Consider the following 21,206-nt stretch of genomic DNA (forward strand, 5'->3'; position numbering starts at 1 on the left):
TACAGCAGATTAATAATGTGTAAGTTGAGCCTTAGAATTGGAATAATTCAGATTCAGTTCAGCGTTTCCTGAGAGTGTCTGTTGTATGTTAAGTGCTATGGTAAGGTCTAGAACTTTGTTCTCTCATAAATCTTATATATTACAAAATGTACATAGTAGAGTGTCAAAAAAGACTTCATTATAAGTTAACTAAATTTGTATTGCAGAAGTCAGATATTATACCCTTTTTAAGACCTATCTGTCTTTGAGGCCATTCTTTTATATTTAAAAATAGATTAATCAAATAGAGACGTTACTATAGAAGGTAATTAGAACTAGATGGGGACATATGTTAAAATAAATTTTGTGTAATCAGATCAACCTGATTTAAATCTCTTAATGGATCAGATCCAGTGGAAGTTAGCATGAGCTTAATCATGAAACTGATTATATCAGTTAGGGCTTTTGTGTTGTGCGCTCACAAAAGACCAGAGATACTTGAGTAATTTAGGTTATGAGTTTAGTCCAAACTTACAAGCTTCCAGGCAGGAAAAGTGTTTAAATGTATAAGCTTTAGTGTGCTCGGAATATTTTAAATTTTATTTTGTTTCATTTTAAATGAAAGGCTAGAAAATACTAGATTAGTGTTCTTTTGAATTGGTACTTACTAAATTTTCTGTTAAAAAAAAACTGTAAGAAGCAGATACCTTCCCCAATTAATTTTTGGCTTAAAAAGAGTTTAAGTATAAAATTGAAACATGTTAATATGAAAGGATTAAAATTCCATTCAAAATTAAATTTTCTTGTTGTAGCCCATTTTAAAGTTTTATGTTTTGACTCTTATGTAGTTTTCTACCTTTAACTTTTAAGTTCTCTTCCGCAGTCAGAATTCCATGAAAGAGATACATTTTACGTCTTCAACCATGTTGACATCAAAATATACTATCATGTTGTTGAAACTGGGTCCATGGGAGCAAGATTAGTGGCTGCTAAACTTGAACCAAAAAAGTAATTATATTAATGATAAAAAGTAAACAAGTATAAGTGAAATTTAGACCCAAAGTATAAGTATTTGGGGCCCAATTACTCCTAAATATTCTGGCATTTCAGGATTGATTTGGCATGATTTGTTACTGAGTTATGGGTTGTCCAGAGAAACTGTACCAATAGTTCTTTTCCTGTCATGACAAGCAGTCAAGCCAAGGTGCCTTTGTGTTTTGTTTTCAATCAGGAGGTTTTGACAGCTTTTCCACGTGTCAGTGGGGAAGGAGAAGTTGAGTGGTTGGGACAGTGTTCCCCTTCATAGTGGAAAGAACACTGCCTCAGATATCTGCAGCTTTCCTCTGCTCAGAGGCCCAAATGAGTGGACACGCACTGTGATTTCTCAAGCCCCTATTCAGTGTTAGATGCCAGTATGAAATACTAGCCATTGAAAGACAGCTCTTCAACTTGTTTGTTATTTTTTATCAGAAACGTACATATCAGTTATTTATGAGATTTTTTTTTAAGTATTTCATTTTTTTCATTACTTTTTCTGCCATTGAATTAGCCTTTTTCTTATGCACTGGTGGTAAAGAAATACATGCCATAATAAGATGGCAGTTAAACTCCGTCAGTATATATTTTTTTAATAAGATTATTTAGCCAGGCACAGTGGCTCACACCTGTAATCTCAACACTTTGGGGAAGCCAAAGCAGGAGGATCACTTGAGGCCAGGAGTTTAAGACCAGGCTAGGCAACACAGTGAGACCGTGTCTCTACCAAAAATAAATTAGCTGGGCATGGTGGCCTGTGCATGTAGGAGGCTGAAGTGGGAGGATCACTTGAGCCCAGGAGTTCAAGACCAGCCTGCGCAACATAGTGAGACCCTGTCTCTACAGAAAATTAAAAAATTAGCTGGGCATTGTGGCCCATGCCTGTAGGAGGCTGAAGTAGGAGGATCACTTGAACCCAGGAGTTTAAAGCTGCAATGAGCCGAGATCACACCACTGCACACCAGCCTGGGAAACAGAGCAGCAAGACCTTGTCTCAAAACAAAACAAACAAACAAAAAAGGCCAGGCATGGTGGCTTATGCTGTAATCCCAGCACTTTGAGAGGCTAAGGCAGGAGGATTGCTTGAGCCCAGGAGTTCAAGACCAGCCTGGGCAACATAGCAAGACCTTGTCTCTACAAAAAATGAAAAATTAGCTGGGCATGGGGTGTGGTGGCACACACCTATAGTCCCATCTACTTGGGAGACTGAGGTGGGAGGATCCCTTGAGCCCAGGAGTTTGAGGCTGCATTGAACTGTGATGGCACCACCGCACTCAGGCCTGGGTAAGAGAGCAAGACCCTGTCCCCCCCAAAAAGATTTAAAAAGATTATTTAAATGCTCTTCAAGTATAGTGTTTTCAAAAGTATGTTTATAATTTTGTACACATATTTATATGAAGTAGATATTTATGCTATTAAATATGACATGAATAAATTTCACCTTTGTCAGCAGCATTTTAAAATACGTACAAAATCTCTAACCTTTCTTTACCTTATTTAAAAAAAATTGTACTTTATCAGCATCTTGCCAAAATGTTTCTTCCCACAGCTTCAAACATACCCATATAGATAAACCAGACTGCTCAGGGCCCCCCATGGACATAAGTAACAAGGCTTCTGGGGAGATAAAAATTGCCTATACTTACTCTGTTAGCTTCAAGGTAAGTCTGTTGTTATCTTTAGTGTAATTCTGAAACTGATTTTAAATTTGTACTACTTAAACTAATTAAAATGTTACTGTTTATGCTTGTCAAATAACGAAGCTATGAATGAGCTGATTTTTAGGATAGTTTGTCAGTGTACCAAGCAACATAATCACTCTTGAAACTAAGTCTTAGTTTAAATGAGAATATAGAGGAAGTTGGAGACTTGAGCCTGATTTAGTGTTAAGCATAAGAGATACATATAAGACAAAAGTCAAAAATAGGCATGGAGGACTGGATGGAAATGCCAGAGATATATTCAGAAACCATTTGGGAAATCAACACCATACTTTAAAGGATTTAAATATGAACTTTAAATGGAGAGCTTCCGATTGGTAGATTGTCTTAGAAAATTGAAGAGAATGTTTTCATTAACGAAGTTTCTTAAAATGTAAATTCATTTTTATGAGAATCTTAGTATTCTACTTCTATTTTTTCACCATTTTTAAAATCAGGATTTAAGTATGAACTTTAAATGAAGAGTTTCCAATTGGGAAATTGTCTTAGAAAATTGAAGGGAGTATTTTTATTAACGAAGTTTCTTAAAATGCAGGTTTACTTAGGCAGTGTTCCACCTCTATTTTTTAAAACTTTTGGCAATACAATATAGTTGTGATGTTTAATATCCCCGTATAATGTTTCATTTTGCAAACCTGGAACAGTAAACAGTATACATTTCTAGATACTAAGAGCTCAGTGTGCCTGGGAAGGCTGGTCTAGTTAGCTTCCCCTGGCATAAAGAAAGAATAATTATTCCATTCCATTCCATTATTTTCTTAAAAAAAAAAATACATATAGCTCTAAATGTAGGCATCTAAACATCTAGTTATAATTTAAAGCAATACTTTTAGTGGGTATTACTAGGAATTCTTTTTTTTTTTGGCTGCATAATCTTACTCTCATTTCCCTAGACTTTAGTAAATCTGAAACCCTCTGAATCTCAGGACTAACCAAAGTTATGATAATTTAGAAATTGCGATTGTTGACTCAATGGAAGGGCAAGCTTTGAATGGGATTTTTTTTGTTCTTAATGTGTTGTCAGCAGATGTTTACTTAAAGAGATTTTTTAATCTCCTCTAGGAAGATGATAAGATCAGATGGGCATCTAGATGGGACTATATTCTGGAGTCTATGCCTCATACCCACATTCAGTGGTTTAGGTAAGAGTACAGAGTTAGCCTGCTTTTGCTTTCTACTTTTCTACCCTCTGTCCCTTTGAACATCTCATTTACTCTCAAATCCTCTCTACTTTATTCAAAAGTCTGGCCTTGGGTTCAAATCCTGGCTCTCAGCCACTGATTGTGAGTCACGGCAGGTCCCTTAATTTCTCAGCGTGTGTTTCTTTATCTAGAAATACCCACCTCATGGGATTGTTGTGAGGATTAAAGGACATAATGGGACAGAGCATTTGAGGACATTGCCTGGCACATTTAAGAGTGTTCAGAAACAGAAGCTGCTGCTGTTGCTATGACTTTATTATTATCCCCTTCAAACATGATTCAAAACTTTTATCTAGAAAGCTGTTCATGTTGCCATAACCCTCCTTTTCCTATTGCTGTCTGATCTTTTTGACACTCACTAATTTACTGAGTAAAGTTGTTCTTCAGTAAATTTCTTAAGGGCACAAACCAGTCCTTTGTTATGGCAGTGATTTGGGCACAGTAGTTATTTCATAATATTGACCATGTACCAAAAAATTCTAGTTCAAAACAGACTATGAAATGGTATTATGATAAGTATATAATGTTATTTATCTACTAGAGGGAAACATGAAAGAACACAGTTCATTGAATTTGTTGGATTTTAGGTAGCTTTCGTTTTGATTTTGATTAAGACTACTTTAATGTTACTCAGTAGACGTTTTTAAAAGAGTTTTACTGTTCCTAAGATTAAGCTACAGATTACTCATAATGTGCTTATTTCTACAGCATTATGAATTCCCTGGTCATTGTCCTCTTCTTATCTGGAATGGTAGCTATGATTATGTTACGGACACTGCACAAAGATATTGCCAGATATAATCAGATGGACTCTACGGTAAGTGGAAACATTTTAGTCTGTAGTGTGCCCACAACACTGTTTATTGTTATTTTGCGAAAAGGTAAAATAATAGCTTTAGAATCTGCTTTTAAAACATTCTTCTACAAAAAAAAAAAAAAAAACCAGAAACAAAAAAGAAATTCTTCTCAAAAGTTATCTTGAATTCACATTTTCAAATAAGAAAGCGATACTTAACAATTAATATTCTTGGCCGGGCGCAGTGGCTCACGCCTGTAATCCCAGCACTTTGGGAGGCTGAAGTGGGCGGATCACCTGAAGTCAGGAGTTCAAGACCAGCCTGGCCAACATGGCAAAACCCCATCTCTACTAAAAACACAAAAATCAGCCAGGTATGATGGCGGGTACCTGTAGTCCCAACTACTCAGGAGGCTGAGGCAGGAGAATTGCTTGAACCCGAGAGGCGGAGGCTGCAGTGAGCCGAGATCGTACGCCAGCCTGGGTGACAGGGCGAGACTCTGTCTCAAAAAAAAAAAAGAATTGATCCTCTAGAAATGGAGTCAGCACAGCCTTGGGAGCTGACCTGCTCACAGCCTCCTCTGTGGGAATGGACTGGTGCAGTGGGGGGTGTAGGTGCAGTTACAACTCTGTAAGGTTTCTCTATCCCTCACACATACCCATTTGTGAAACCACAAAGTTGAATAACTCCTAAGCAACTTTTATTTGTGTGGTTGTTTAATTTTTTAAAGTTAATTTTAACAAATTTGTATCATTTCAACTTTTTGGTATATTCAAAATAATTGCATGTCCCAGCCTCTTTAGTCTCAAACTTTTTAAGTTGCACAATGTTACACATTTTCTACTCTTCATTTCATGGCAGCATAATAAAAGAATTTTCACAAGAATCACAGTAATTTGGAATGAATGCAAAAAACTCAGGTTTTTATGTATTCTTTTCCCCTAGCTTCTTCAGCCTCCTCTCCCCCAACCTCTCTGACCTGTTCTGATTGGGAAAAATATATATGAATATTTATAAGCTTTTTAACATTTGTACTCTACAGTCTCTTTCCTATGATTTTTATTGATTTTATGTCTTATTAAATATTAAAGTGATTTAAAAATACTCTGCTCATAATTGGCTGTTCCAAATAATTGCTGTTAATGGAGTTTTGTCTTAATTTGCACAGCGTCGCCATGTGGAACCGGGCTGCTGGTGACCCTGCTTCCACTCCTGTCCTACTTCCCATCTCTTAGCACAGCAGTCAGAGTAAAACTGCTCAAACGGAAATCAGATCATTTCACTCCTGAGCACAGCCCTCCAGGGACTTCTCTTCACGCAGAGCAAGAGTCAGAGGCTTTACAGTGGCTTGTAAGGCCCCACATTACCTCAGCACTCTGCTGCACCTGTGCCAGCTATCTTGCTGTTCCTCAGACTGGGCAGACACAGGTTCCCACCTCAGAGCCTTCACGCTCACTGTTCTATCTGCTAAGAATGTCTGCCCCTCATTTACATGGCTAGTTCCCTTACCTCCCTCCGATCTTTACAAAATGTGATCTTCCCATTGAGCCCCTCCCAGCCATCGCATTTAAGTTACATCCTGTCCTGCACACACCCATACATCCTGTTTTTCTGTATAGCGCTTATTGCCGTCTAATGTACAGTGTACTTTCCTGACTTATTTTGTTTATTGTCTGCCTTCCTAATGAGATCATGTACTCCTGAGAGTAGGAATTTCTCTGTTACACTCACTGTGGTATCTGGTGTTTTAAACAGAGCCAAGCTTATAGTTGGTGCTCAATGAATATTTCTTGAATGAATGAATGAATGAATGAGTGAATGAGTCACTTCTTGATGTACGACTTACTGATGCATTGCTGGGTTCATGATAGGGAACAGGTATTCAAGGACTCCTCCTGCTCCAACCCACTGCCCAAAACCAGGAGCCAAGGCCAGAGCAGGAAACATTGCACGCCTGAGAGGTGCACTGACCCTGTGGGTCAGGGTTGTTTTCAAGTCTTTAAGCGTTATGTTTGGAAGGCTGTCTGGTGGGTCATTTGCAAGGAGGTGAATCTCAGGCTCCTGGATTAAGCCTGGATTCTGAAAGGGGGGCCAATTGGTTCTAGGTTAGTGAGAGCCTCTGATTCTGGGCAGAATCAAGTAGAAAACCTCTGGAAAAAAAAAGTGTCCCACATTTAGATTCATAGGATTCTTCTAATTTAAGGTCAATAAAATATGAGCTACTAGTTGGAAATTCACAAAATTTACAGTAAAGGACAGATTTAGACCTCTAGAGATTCCAGATACTGGAACTCTTCATTGCAAATAAAATATATGAAAAAGTAACAGCTCAGAATTTCTCAGAATAGATGAAAAGTAAAAATCCATAGATATAGGAAACACAGTGTATCCTAAGCAAATAAATAAAAAGAAATCCACATCTAGAGCAATTGTGACAAAACTATAGAACCTTAGAGAAAGGAGAATATCTTAGAGTCGGTTCAAGGGAAAAAAGACTCAGCATCTACAGAGGAAAAAACAGTTAGATTGACGATGGAAACCCCAAGACTAAATATCATTAAATTGGCGAGAGTAATTACCTATTTACATAGAATTGTATACACAGAGAAGTCATCTTTCAAAAATGAAGATGAGACCAAGGTGAGAGAATCACTTGAGCACAGGAGTTCAAGACCAGCCTGGGCAACATAGGGAGACCCCATCTCTACAAAAACAAATTAAAAAATTAAAAATTCACTGGGCATGGTGGCTCACGCCTGTGGTTCTAACTATTTGTGAGACTAAGATGGAAGGATCACTTGGGCTCAGGAGGTCAAGGATACAGTGAGCTGTGATTGCACCACTACACTCCAGCCTGGGCAACAGAGACCCTGTCTCAAAAAAAAAAAAAAAAAAAAAAAGAAGAATGAAGGTGAGGTGTTTATCTTTTACAGATGAACAGAAACAGTTGACAATAAGCTGACCTTCATGGAAAGAATTTATAGAAAGCTTGAGCAAATAATAAATAAATGAAGTGAATCCTAAAGGGAGATTTAGAAGGATTGGTGAAAAAGAAATTCCAAGTAAACATTTTCTGTGTATAATGAGTCTAAATGTAGAGGTTAACAAATGTATATGAACAGGAGAAAAACAGATGCTTTACTGAATGGTATTGGGGATAAAGTGGGTGGATACCTGGGGGAAAAAAGGTAAATTCTAACTTTATTACCTAAAATAATGATTTACATGAAAATGAATCTATAAAACACTAGAAGAACATACAGAAAGTTTAAATATGTTTAAACTTTTTTAGTTTAAATCTTAGAGAACGGTAGAATTTTACGAGTATCACAGAGAGACAAAAGCCATAAAAGAAATTATTGCTCTGTGATTATTGTTTGTTCACCTGGTACGTTGGCAGAAATTTAAATGTTTGATATAAGTCTGTGTTGGGGGACTGAGGACATGAGCACTTTGATACATAATGTATGAGGATGTAAAGAGATACAACCTTTGGAGAACAATTTGACAGTACCTGTCTTAGTTTATAATATAAATTGACCCAACAATTTCATTTCTAGAAATTAATGAATGCAGAAGATTTAATTTTTTTAACAATAAGCATGTGATTTTTTATAAATAGCAGAAGAATATAAACAACCCAAATACCTGTCAATAGGGGACTAATTTTAGAAATTATAGAACATCCATATAGTAGAATACTATATAATTACTCAAAAGAATGAGGTAACCATATATACAAAGAGGAGACTCACCTTCATGATGATGTTAGACTAAAAAAGCAAGATAGGAAAAATGTGTATAATACGCAACCATTTTTGTAAAAAAAAAATCTATTCATACATTTGTTTATATGTGGGTAGAATATCTCTGCAAGAATAACAAGAACCTAGTCCCATTGGTTTGCAGCAGAACGGGGCCTTGCTCCCTGGGGGAAACTTAGTTTTCAGTTACACCTTTTGATATTTTTAGTGCCTGCTTAATAAAAAGTGATCAGAAAATGGCCCCTCTTAATACTACCCCACCTAAAAGAAGAGATGCATGTACTTTTCCTCCCCTACTTTTTAAATAGACATTCTCAAAAGTAAGGAGATTAGCGTACCCACACCCTAGTCCAACACTTAATCAACTCAGGTTCAATCTTGTTTCCATCTATGGAATTCCACTTATGCCCACCAGGTTTTTTGAAGCCAATCCCAGATATAGTTTTAATTCACTTAGAGCCTGCATGTACATTCCTTGTAAATGACCAAGTGGAGTCTACTTCCCAAGTGTAGGAAAGTATTTTGTACCAAGGGGAGGAAAATATTTAGATTTTTACTCTTGCCTTAAAAGTTAGACATTTTATTTATTTATTTATTTATATTTTATTTTCTTTTTTTTTGAGACAGGGTCTCACTCTATCATCCAGACTGGGGTGCAGTGGTGCAATCTTGGTTCACTGCAACCTCCGTCTCCCAGGCTCAAGCGATTCTCCTGCCTCAGCCTTCTGAGTAGCTGGGATTACAGGCACGCGCCACTATCGCCCAGCTGGTTTTTGTATTTTTAATAGAGACGGTTTCGTCATGTTGGCTAGAAGGCTGGTCTCGAACTCCTGACCTCAAATGATCCACCTGCCCTGGCCTTCCAAAGTGCTGGGATTATAATCTAGGCATGAGCCACAGCACCTGGCCTAGACATTTTAAAAGCAGGATTAATGCCTCTGTATAATTTTCCACATTTCAAATTTCAGCTGATTTATAGTTACTTAAAAAAATGTAAATTTAATATATTAGCAATAGCATTGTCTACTGCTTGGAAAGATAGTAGTTTGAATGGGGAATCGAGGAGGGATGCCCATTACCCTTGAGGAATGTTGACAGAGGAAGCTGAACAAGCAAGCAAGGGCCAGATTCCAATGGTCTTGTGAGCTGTACAGTTTGAAGGTCATTGAGAAGCTGTTGAATAATTTTAAACTGCAGTGATGCGGCCAGATGTGTGTTTTAAGAAAATTACTTTGAATATTATGTTGAGAATCATCCAATGCAGGGCAAAATTGGAGGTTTAAAGACCAGTCAGGAGGCTGTTACAGAATTCCCAGAGACGGAGGATGGTGGCAGGGAGGAAGGAGGTGAGTGGACAGATAAATATGGAGGATGTTTGGGAGGTGGAGTGGAGCTGATTGACTGGCTGGCAGTGGAGAGTGTAGAAGCTGAAGAAAAGTCAGTGAATGACCCGAGGTTTCTGGTTCAAACCACCAGAATGGTCCCTCTGGCTGCTGTATTGAGGATCAACTGAAGGGTGGCAAGCACAGGAACAGACAGGTTTAGCGTATATTCAGTATTCAGGTAAGATGGGATGACTTGAACCAGGAGGGTGGTGGCATCCTATGGATATATTTTGGTGGTAGAACCATAGCATTTGTTAAAAGGTTGTATGCAAGGTAGGGAAAAAAGGGAAGAATCATGGATGACTCCAGGGTCTGGGGAACTGAGCAGCTGGAAGGATGGAGTTTTTATCTACTGAAGGAGTCTACAGGAAGAGCAGATTTAGATGGGGGAAAGAGAATCGAGAATCTGTTCAGTTGTGGATAATTCTGTTCAAGATGTGTATTAAACAACCAAGTGAAGCTGTTGAGTAGGTACTTGTGTATGTGTCTGTAGATCAGGGCTGTAGTTTGGGCTGGTGACACACTTATTAATATGTTTACAGCCATGCTTACTGTATTAGCAAAGTAGCTAGAATATGAGAGCTAATGCCATTTTCTTATTGTGGAGATTATTAAGGGTAGGATGAAGAGGATAGAATGTGACTACAGATCGTCAAGTCAGATCACAAAGCTTGACTTAAAGTAGAACTAGGTAGCAAACACATTGTCTTCGTAAAGTTTCTCAATAAGTATATTTGTAGACCTTAATGTCATAAATTCAAGAAACTGACATATAAGTTCAACAAAGCCATATTAAGCTCCATGAGTCAACCTGTATTCTTCAAAATTGAAATAGATACCAACATTTTAAAAATAAGTTTAAAAAAACCTTTTTTCTGTAACAGCATATTCAACAGTGAACAAACTGTCTATAGTTATCTTGTTGGTACCATAAGACAATTGAACTGATTTCATTCCCCTTTTAGGAAGATGCCCAGGAAGAATTTGGCTGGAAACTTGTTCATGGTGATATATTCCGTCCTCCAAGAAAAGGGATGCTGCTATCAGTCTTTCTAGGATCTGGGACACAGATTTTAATTATGACCTTTGTGACTCTATGTAAGTGTTAACTGAAGTTTTTCTGGCCGGGTGCGTAGTTCATGCCTGTAACCCCAGCACTTTGTGAGGCCAAGGCGGGTGGATGACAAGGTCAGGAGTTCAAGACCACCCTGGCCAATATAGTGAAACCCCGTCTCTACTAAAAATACAAAAAAAATTAGCTGGGCATGGTGGCAGGCGCCTGTAATCCCAGCTACTTGAGGGGCTGAGGCAGGAGAGTCGCTTGAACTTGGGAGGTGGAGGTTGCAGTGAACTGAGATTGCGCCACTGCACTCCAGCCCGGGCGACAGTGCAAGACTCCATCTCAAAAAAAAGAAAAAAGAAAAAAAAAACCCACAGGTTTTCTAAGTGGGTAGGTAAGCCAGATTATTTCTGAGAGTCCTTTAGGTTCTCAAAATCTAAGTGACTTGGGGCAGGGTTAGCTGCACCCAAAGACTGACTCTTGGTTTCTCCCTTCAGCTCTTCCTAGACCAAACCTTTGTCAGGAAAGCACTGGACTGGAGATGAACAGGTCCTTAAGACCATCAGCATCTGAGTCTAAACAGCCCAGAACCAGGACCATTTAGGGTCTCTTTTACCCAGCCATCGTGGGCAGGCACAGTCTGGTTAGGGTTCCAGGATATTCTTGGCTTCTACAGAGGGAGGAGGGTGGGAAAGAGGGGATGGAGAAGGAAGCACTGTGTAGACCCTTCTCACCTGGAGAGGATTTAGGAAGCAGGATCTCCTTCTCTAGAGAAAGTGAGTGTGTAGAAAAGACCTTCCTTCCTCCATAAAGAGAGTATTTTTGAGCTACCTCAACAACTTCAGAAATTGTATTTAAATTTTTGCCAACTAGGACAATCCTCTGTTTTTTTTTTTTTAAATAGATGTTCCTTAGAGGTATTGATAGCCCCAGGGGTTGTTCTGAAACTACCTGTGTGTATACTTAATTCCACTGTCTTCCGGTTTTCTTAATTGGAAGAGAAAAAATGTTTATGAATAGAATTCCAAATTTTACCTTTTTTAATGTATTTTACTTTATTGATGCCTACTACTGATAAATAGCAACAAATGAATATACTGGGAGAATTCATAAACCTTTAATAATTTTTTAGTAAACGTTTATTTTTTATGTTGATTACATATTAAATACATAATACTATAGTGGTTTTTGTTAGTAAAGTTTTTCCAAATTTTTATGATAAAATTAATTATATAAATGCTTTGCAAAGAGCAGTATCATTTCCAAATGTCTGGCACTGAATAAGTTTGGGAACCACTGACTCACACCTTCAGGCTCAATTTGAAGACTGACTAGAACATCTCTTTTTTTAATCTAACAACTTAAGGAGATACAACTTTGATAGGTAGAGCTAGAATTTGTAACTATGTCATACTAAAAAGAAGTAAGTCATTCTAAAGAGGATAGGTCAGGAAAAGGTATCATAAAAAAGGTTTGGACAGAGGGTAGGGTGAAGTCACTGGATGACAGAGAGCCAAACTAGACTTAGAGCAGAATGAATACTTGAAGATAAACTTCCGCTTTCTTTCTTTCTTTCTTTTTTTTTTTTGAGACGGAACCTCGCTCTGTCACCAGGCTGGAGTGCAGTGGCACGACCTTGGCTCACTGCAATCTCCGCCTCCCTGGTTCAAGCAATTCTCCTGCCTCAGCCTCTGAGTAGCTGGGATTATAGGCACCTGCCACCACCCTGCTGATTTTTGTATTTTTAATAGAGACAGGGTTTCACCATGTTGGCCGGGATGGTCTCCATCTCTCAACCTCGTGATCCACCCGGCTCGGCCTCCCAAAGTGCTGGGGTTACAGGTGTGAGCCACCACACCCGGCCAACTTCTGCTTTCAAATCTTATTAGGAGCTGCCTTCTGCGACGCTCTGGTCTTTATTGGAGTCAGCTAGAAAAATGAACTTTTAAGGAAGGAAAGTTTCAGAGAATCTAGGATAGAATACGATGGGAATCATTTTCCTTGAGTCCTCAAATAGGAACTTTCTGCTGAAGGGCAGTCCATTTTTCAGGTAGGGGAGGAGAAAGGGGTTGCATCTTAACTGAAATCCTGGTACATCTTCTAAAGCCACCCTGATGTGTTTCCTGCTGATCATGACTCTGGTGCTCATCAGAGGTGTGTGTGCGTGCTTGCTCACATAGGTGCTTGGTCATGTGTGTTTTGGGGGAAACAATGGGGATTTTCTTGCTGCTGGGTTTAGAAAGCCACCTGAAACTCTTCTTGGCAGTATCCTACTTGCCTTGGGATTCTGAGCACCTTATAACTTCTGAGCCCCAGCTTAAAGCTGGGAATTTCTATGAATATAATATAGCGTTTTAATTCTCGTTAGTAGGAAGGCTTATATGGGGAAGAGCAAACAAAGCTAACCACATGAATAAGGTAGGGCCAGGGTTTCCGCTCATTGCTGACCAGGTCCTGCAGTAATTTGTGAAAAGCTAATGGCCCTATGAAATCTTTCTCCCTCATTTTGTTCTTTGATTAGGTTCTGTATGTCTCTTATGTTTGAATGTTGTAAGGTTTTGGGTTTTTTTTTTTTTTTTTTTTTTTTACCCCCAGAGAACCCCTATATTTTTAATGAAAGAAAAGTGGGAATATTTCATAGTGGAAACATTTTCATTTATGTTAATTTTAAAGGCTGTGCTTGAATCTCAGAAGAGCCAAATGCACTGTTGAGCGTCCAGTCTGATCACAGGAAGGATGAGGTCTTCTGGGCTCCCACAAGAAACTTCCGAAGTGAAGTTTGCCTCATCTGTGATCAGATTGGTGCAGTACATTAAATATTACTAAAATTGAGTAGAGCTGCGTGGTAGGAGAGCACATGGTTTTTCATGAAGTTGTATTTTTTTCTTGTTTGAAAAATGACAGGGTTTCTCTATCATTTCACAGCAAAGGAAACAGTAATAACATGTACAACCTTTCGTGATTTGTGTTTTAGTTTTCGCTTGCCTGGGATTTTTGTCACCTGCCAACCGAGGAGCGCTGATGACGTGTGCTGTGGTCCTGTGGGTGCTGCTGGGCACCCCTGCAGGCTATGTTGCTGCCAGATTCTATAAGTGTAAGTCAAAGCCACCGTGACTGGCGTCTGATCAGGAAGGGACTCTGCCGCAGCTATGGGTCTGACCTGGGTATCAGATGGTGATGCTCTGAAAATAGTGTGCCTCACAGGGATTCTTAGTTACAATGAGCCTGCTTGGTGATTCCTTTTGTGACATGAGTGACTATCCCAAGATTTATTTGTTTGAAAATGTTTAGTGAAACAAGCAAATTGTGCCACTTACCCACTATCCCCTCCCTCTTTTTTTCCTTAAGCTTTGGCTTAACAGGTTGGGCTGAACTTAGATTTGCTGTGTTCATAAACGCACATATAGACTAATAAAGGAGAAAAGTATACAAATGAGTATCACTGATTTTTTTCACTAAAACAAGTAGTATATCTAGGTGTACCTTTTCTTACATATGAGAAGTCATACTTACATTGTATCAATTTAATATTTAATAAAAATAAACAGTTTCAAGTAAACAAAGATCTCACTATTTTGGAGAGCTGGAAAGTTACTTTTGTAATTGCATTAGTCACAATCTCTTGTGTTCTTGCTTTCTAGAAGTAAAATAAAGTTCAATGAAAAAAAAAGGGTCAGGGCCAAGAGTAAGGCTGAGATGGGACTGGATGGCTTAGAAAGCAACTGACAGGGTCGGCAGGGACCAGAGCTGGCCTCCTCGGGAATGCCACAGTCTTGTCTGGGATATACAGTGATTCTCCACGGTCTAGCAATATGGAAAACTTTTGAGGTGAAACACAGTAGAGTTACATGGACGAACTGAAGGTGGGGAGGGGTAGTCTCAGCCCCAGGTAGAAGATTAACTTAGACCTTGTCAGACACAGTTCTCTCTTGAGTATGTAAAGCCCTGTATGTATGTGTGTTTTAAGTGTGTTTTAATTTCTGTGAATTTTATCAAGTTCTTTCTTCCCCTTTACTAAAGGAGATAGGATTAGGGTCATCATATGGATTTTAATGCATACAAAATACAGTCAGCCCTTTGCCTGCCACACCAGCCTTACTTCATGCCACTCTCCCCCTTTCTCACCATTTCAGCCACACTGACTTTCTGCGGGTTCCTCGGCCAGGCTGCCTGCCTTCCCACATCCCACTCCCATCCATGCTCCTCTCACTAATGCCTCCCCATCCTTCAGGTCTCCCAGCTGCAGATCATGTATTACCTGAATTTTGACTGGAATTGTAGTAAACCCAGAATTAATCATTTCATAACAGTCTGTTTATCAGAAACACTGTGAATTCAAATCATGATACATATATATGATTTTATGTGTATATAAAATTTCATTATTTTCTTTTAGGGGAAGTAGCACTTAAACTTGCCAATGAACTATGTTAAAACTTTTTTAAAATTCACAGCTGTTCTGAGATCTCAGCCAGTTTCATTTCTGACTTTTAGACTGGGAGCAGAGGTATACTTTCATTTTTCACTCTAGCTACTTCAGTATTTGAATTTTTTAAATTGGAAAAAACAAATTGGAGAGAGGCAAAGGAGAGTAAAAGATATATTAGCAAACATGTTCTGTCAAATGGTCATAACCCTTCTACTCTTCTTAGTTGCCTCACCTGACACACGCATCTCCTAGGAACCGCAGTTCCTCCTAGAAACCACAGTGCTAGAGGAAGAGTCGGCCTGCTGTGGAAATGTAAATGTGTTGCACATCAGGCTTGACGGTTCCTAGTTTTATAACAAATTCTGAAACTGACTGCAAGATAAGTGAGAGTCCCGTGTGCCCTTCTTGTACATAGGCCCGTTGATTGGTACTGGCTCAGGATTTAAGAATTCTTTTGGTTGTGAGGGGGAAAGAAGAACTGATCTTGATGACTTGCCTCTGATTCTCTAGAGCAGGACTTACCTAGGGAATCCCATGCTGTATATCTCGGATTTGGATGATTTAATAAGGGACTATCACATCATATTTGGTAGTACCGTTTTCTAGGAATGAGTACTCAGTGCTATCTGACAGTTTGGCAAATATCAGACTTGTAATATGGATATTTGGTTTGCTTTAAAGAAAAATCTGTATTTATACCACTCTTGTTTTCTTCTATAGCCTTTGGAGGTGAGAAGTGGAAAACAAATGTTTTATTAACATCATTTCTTTGTCCTGGGTAAGTGAATTTTTCAAGAATTACTTTCTTAACATAGTTACATGTTAGTCCCCAAATTTTCAGTCCTTGAGTCTTTAATCCTCTGTGTCTCTAAATCATGTACCTAAGAAAGTACATTTAATTTTTGAAAAGGGGTAAAATAAATATTTTATAAACATTTGCCAAATGATTACCACATGTCTTATCTGGGGAAAGTACCTTTAGACATGAGAAATGTTTTAATTCCTTCTCTTCAAAGTCTTTCTATTTCTTGGTTTTTAGTGGTCAGTCTGACATGTTGTTCTGTAGGGCTGTATTTAAAGCTTTTGACCCAGTCACGGAAGGAATCCGCACCTGAAGATAGTTCAGGAAAGCATATGTTTTCCCGTTTCTATCCAAAGCATTGCTGCTTTTTAGAGTTTATTTCATTAAATAAACGAATATACGCCAAAAATAGAAAATAAACAGCCTCCACAAATCCAAACAAAACAAAAATCCTTCACTCTCTGGAACGGCTTCTGCTCTCAGTTATCTGATGTGGTTCTGGTCCTAGAAACAGAACCCACTTCCTCCCAAGCCTGCACTTTTCTGGTGGGCGAGAACTGACATGTGAACAGGCTACAGCAATAAAGAAAGCCAAAGATGATGAAGTCTAGAAACCAGAACTGTTCCATTTGCAGGCTAGAAATGCAAGCGTGATGGCAGCAGCATTTTAATACACATTTGGGGTAAATATTCTGTCACCCCCACCGAAGATTCACAGTCTTCTCGGTTATGGGTTCTATTCAAATGTCTATGCTTTTCTCAAGCCATGTCCTTTGTTTTCTTTCCCTCTGTCAACTCACGAAGGTAACCCTCCTTACCAAGACTGTGATTTCCTGCAGAATCTCCGAATCTTGCTTTTCATCTTCCATTGCCCCGTTCTCATATGTTCTGCTTATGTGGTTCTTTTATTCCTCCAGATATGCTCATGTGTCCCCTAAAAAGGGATCATAAGCATCTTCTCCTCTTATTTCTTTCTCATTTCTTTTCTATTCTCAACAAAATGCCTTGAAAAAAATAGTCTATACTCCTTTTTTCTCATTTTCTCAGTAAACATTTGCAGTGTAAATCCACGTCATTCATATTTTTCTCCATCATTTTACTGAAACTTTTAAGTTTACCATTTTCAAATCTAGAAACCATTTTGTCTCTGCTTCTCTGTATTGTCTAACTTTGGAATACTTTCTCCTTGAAACTCCTTCCTTTTTTGGCTTCATAAAAATTTTCCTGTGCTGGTTCTTCTTTTATGTCTCTGATCAACCCTTCTCTGATTGATATTCTTCATCCTACTCTTAATAGTAGGTGTTTACCAGCAGGTAAATAGAGCGTGCTAAGAACTCAAGTATTCAGGGGCAGGGGGACTTGGTGTTCACCTAGGAATAGAAAGATCATTTAATAACAGGAAATCTAGTCATATAATTCTACATAAATAAACACCTGCATATAATTACTGCAACAGATGCAGTAAAATGGCCTTTGATAATATTGAGCATTGTTTTCAGGTTTTAAAAAAATTTAATAAAGAAATGTTTCCTTGTATTAAAAAGAATCTTATCTCTAATTCAGAACCAACATCACTGATAATAAAACATTAGGGACATTCTCAGTAAATCTCTTTCATGACTTGTTATTTAAGTTCTGTGCCTAGTAAAGGGGGAAACAAAAAGGTAGATTTCATCTTATTATTTATAGATGACATTATTTATATACAAAGAACACCAACAAGTTTTAACTGTAAAACTTGTAGAATTAATAAAAAGAGTTTGGCAGAATGGCTAGGTATCAACTAATATTCCAAGATCTTAAATATCACCATTAGCCAGTTAAATGTTTTAATGGTAGTGGTAGTTGTGCTGGAAGAGGGCTGTATTCACAGAAAACCTATACAGCGCCTAAAATAACCTCTCAAAGTATGCATAATCCATATGAGAGGCCTACAAGGTTATTAACTCGAAAGAGATGGATTTTTGCCATGTTTCTTGATGAAAAGATCAAGCACCGTGAAGGTGTTTATAGAGTCCAGTGGCTGCTGGGATGGAGAATACAGAAGTAGGCCCTGTATCCATGGCAGCTTGCTAGATGTGGCACCCTGAGCCAGAGGAACGGTTAGATAAGTGATGCTGGGACAACTGATTCTCTTCATGAAGGGAGAAAGTCGTCAGTTCTAGGTGGAGTCAAACCTAAATGTACCAGGCGTAACTACTGTGTGAAAATACGGAAGAGCAGCTTCATGATCCCAGGTTAGGGAAGGCTTTCTTCTCTTAAGCAGAGTGCACAAAGGATAAAGGGGAAAGTGGTTGCACTTAAAAACTGTGTGGGGTAAGTACAGTGATTATTGTATGATTACAACCATATTTTTTAAAATGTATTCAGAAGAAAGACCTAACGGAGATTAACTACACACATTTAGATGTTTGGGTTCAGAAAAAGCCACAGACTGTGACAACAAGACATTTAACAAGGAATTAGTAAGTAGAGTATGTAAATAACTCACATACATGACTTGGCAAGACATGCAGGCCAAGTGAAAACCGAGCAGTGCATGTCAGCAGCCCGTCACAGAAGGTAAAACCAGAAAAGCCGGCAAACAGCAGACACTTGCTGCAGTTTTCAATAGGAAATACAGATTAAAACAACAGAATTGACAGTTGCAAGTGTAATGAAAATATGTAAAGAACTGACTTTCATGGGCTGCTAGTAGGAGTTTAAGTCAGGCAAGCCCAACCTGAAGAGCAATTGGGTAGTTTCCAGTCAGGTTTTACATTCACACATCCTGTGATGCAGCAATTCCACTTTCTTTGTATATATATTTTAGAGACATAGAAGTTGTAATATTCATTGCATACTACTGTTGCATTTTGTTATCTCTGGTTTTACCCAAAAGCCTGTTGTGTCTTTCAGGATTGTCTTTGCTGACTTCTTTATAATGAATCTGATCCTCTGGGGAGAAGGATCTTCAGCGGCTATTCCTTTTGGGACATTGGTTGCCATATTGGCCCTTTGGTTCTGCATATCTGTGCCTCTGACGTTTATTGGTGCATACTTTGGTTTTAAGAAGAATGTAAGTATATAGGTGTTAACTTAGGTGAATTTTAGCTGCAGAAATTAGCATATGCCATCTCAAAAGATATCATAGAAGTGTGTAAAGATGTAAACTTGTCCTTTAGGATCCGGATTTCATAGAATATTTTAAAAATAGTAGTATTATTTAGGAGCGTGGTAGAGAGGTTACAGATCTAAACTTTGGTTTCAAAGTTTTTTAAGTAAATAGAAGCTAATATAGATTAATTGGGAAAGAAATGCTAATATAAACTAATGAAAACATTCATTCATTCATTCATTTATTTATTTAGAGATGGAGTCTCATTCTGTCACCCAGGCTGGAGTGCAGTGGCACCATCTCGGCTCACTGCAACCTCCACCTCCTGGGTTAAAGTGATTTTCCTGCCTCAGCCTCCCGAGTAGCTGGGATTACAGGCATGTGCTACCACACCCAGCTAATTTTTGTATTTTTAGTAGAGACAAGGTTTCACCATGTTGGCCAGGCTGGTCTCTAACTCCTGACCTCAGGTGATCCACCTCCCTTGGCATCCCAGAATGCACAAAGCTTAACTAAGTAAGCAGAGAGGGTGGGTTAAGAAGTCACTATAAGAAAAGTGGCTGCAGAGTAAGAGTAGCAAATGTTTGTGATTGATATGTAGCTTTGAAATAAATTGTATCTGCTTGAAATAAATTGTATCTGCTTCCCTGCTAATATTGGATTTTAAGGAAGATCATAATCAGGTTTCAGTCGTTCCTCTGGTTTCTCTCTCACCCTCCAGTTGGCCTTCTCTCACTTTGCTGCCCACTTCTGCCCTCAGGCTAAAAGGGAAAAAAATGAAATATTATTCTTCCGTCTTACCAGTATCCTTCTTTAACCACACTTCGGTATCCCTGTCCTTCTCTGAAAATATCAAGTCCACAGGGTAAAAGAAAGACTGTGTGTTTAGTACACTTGGTGAGCAGGACCCGGAAGGCCCTGGCAGAAGCTGGTGCTTGTTCCACAGCCTCCACTGCACTTTCATGCCTAGCTGCTGAAGGATTTTTTTAAACAACTTTGGCATTTTGTTTAATTTATGACTTTATACCTCAGAAGTAGTGAACTGACAGGGTTTGAATTTTTTAATTACATTGATTAAATAATTACTTGAAATTCCAAAACTTTGCTGGTTTGAAGTTTATAATATTTCTGTTTAATATCAGCGTGGGAAATAAATAAAAGTTTAAAATGTAAGTATTGGAGAATGATATACATGATTCTCTGCCTGTATACTCATGTATCTACATGTAAAATAACAATCTAGTCTGCAGAAGTATGGTCTGAATGAAAATACCAAGTTTTAAATTTTGATTTATCATCACAAAAACTATAGAAGGATATTTTTGAACTTTTTTACAAGAAAATAAATTTCTACATCTGTACTCCTTTCCCCTCTCACGTGGCTGCTTGTGTACTTCAGGTTCCAGTGGTTTTCATACCACCAGGTAGTGTCATGAAAGGGAGAATAGTTGAGAACATCACCAACTCCTTATGGTCGTAAAGTTTCATACAGCCATTCGTTGTTGTCTTCATGTTCTTAAGTCTTAGTAAAATTGAGCAATTTTAATAAAGATGACATTGCCCACCTCCAAATAAAAATACATTGACCAAAATTGCAGAACCAGCTGATTTCTTACAGTACATAGGTAATGAAAATGAAAAGCCTAACTCTACCTTTTTATTAACTATTATTTTCCAAGTATTCTCTTATCTCCTGTGTACTTCTTCCTGTGTCTGAAGCCGTTAGTCAGTGGATCACTGCTGGAGACAGTATTAACTTGTTCCAGTAGACAGACCGAGTACTGTACCTGATGGTACCTGGTTGATGGCTTCTAAAGACAAATTTCAATTTGATGTCTTAAGTAGACTTTATTGCCATTAGTGACAGCGTGGAAGCTGGAAAAAAGCCGGCAAATAATCTTGTGCAGAGAAGAATGTTTAAGACAGATACATAAT

At 38.4% G+C, this 21,206-nt stretch overlaps 1 protein-coding gene across 1 annotated transcript in view; it reads left to right on the forward strand.

Moving 5' to 3' along the window:
- Positions 1-21,206, forward strand: part of TM9SF2 (transmembrane 9 superfamily member 2) — a 74,650-nt gene that overhangs the window by 43,534 nt on the left and 9,910 nt on the right. The window contains exons 6-13 of the mRNA XM_050765977.1: positions 863-987; positions 2,564-2,675; positions 3,798-3,877; positions 4,646-4,754; positions 10,849-10,981; positions 13,918-14,037; positions 16,093-16,150; positions 19,073-19,232. Of these exons, the coding sequence (XP_050621934.1) occupies positions 863-987; positions 2,564-2,675; positions 3,798-3,877; positions 4,646-4,754; positions 10,849-10,981; positions 13,918-14,037; positions 16,093-16,150; positions 19,073-19,232 (897 nt within the window). The remainder of the gene's footprint in view (positions 1-862; positions 988-2,563; positions 2,676-3,797; positions 3,878-4,645; positions 4,755-10,848; positions 10,982-13,917; positions 14,038-16,092; positions 16,151-19,072; positions 19,233-21,206) is intronic.

The sequence above is a fragment of the Macaca thibetana genome, chromosome 17 (assembly GCF_024542745.1).
Source record: "Macaca thibetana thibetana isolate TM-01 chromosome 17, ASM2454274v1, whole genome shotgun sequence".
Classification (NCBI taxonomy): Eukaryota; Metazoa; Chordata; class Mammalia; order Primates; family Cercopithecidae; genus Macaca; species Macaca thibetana.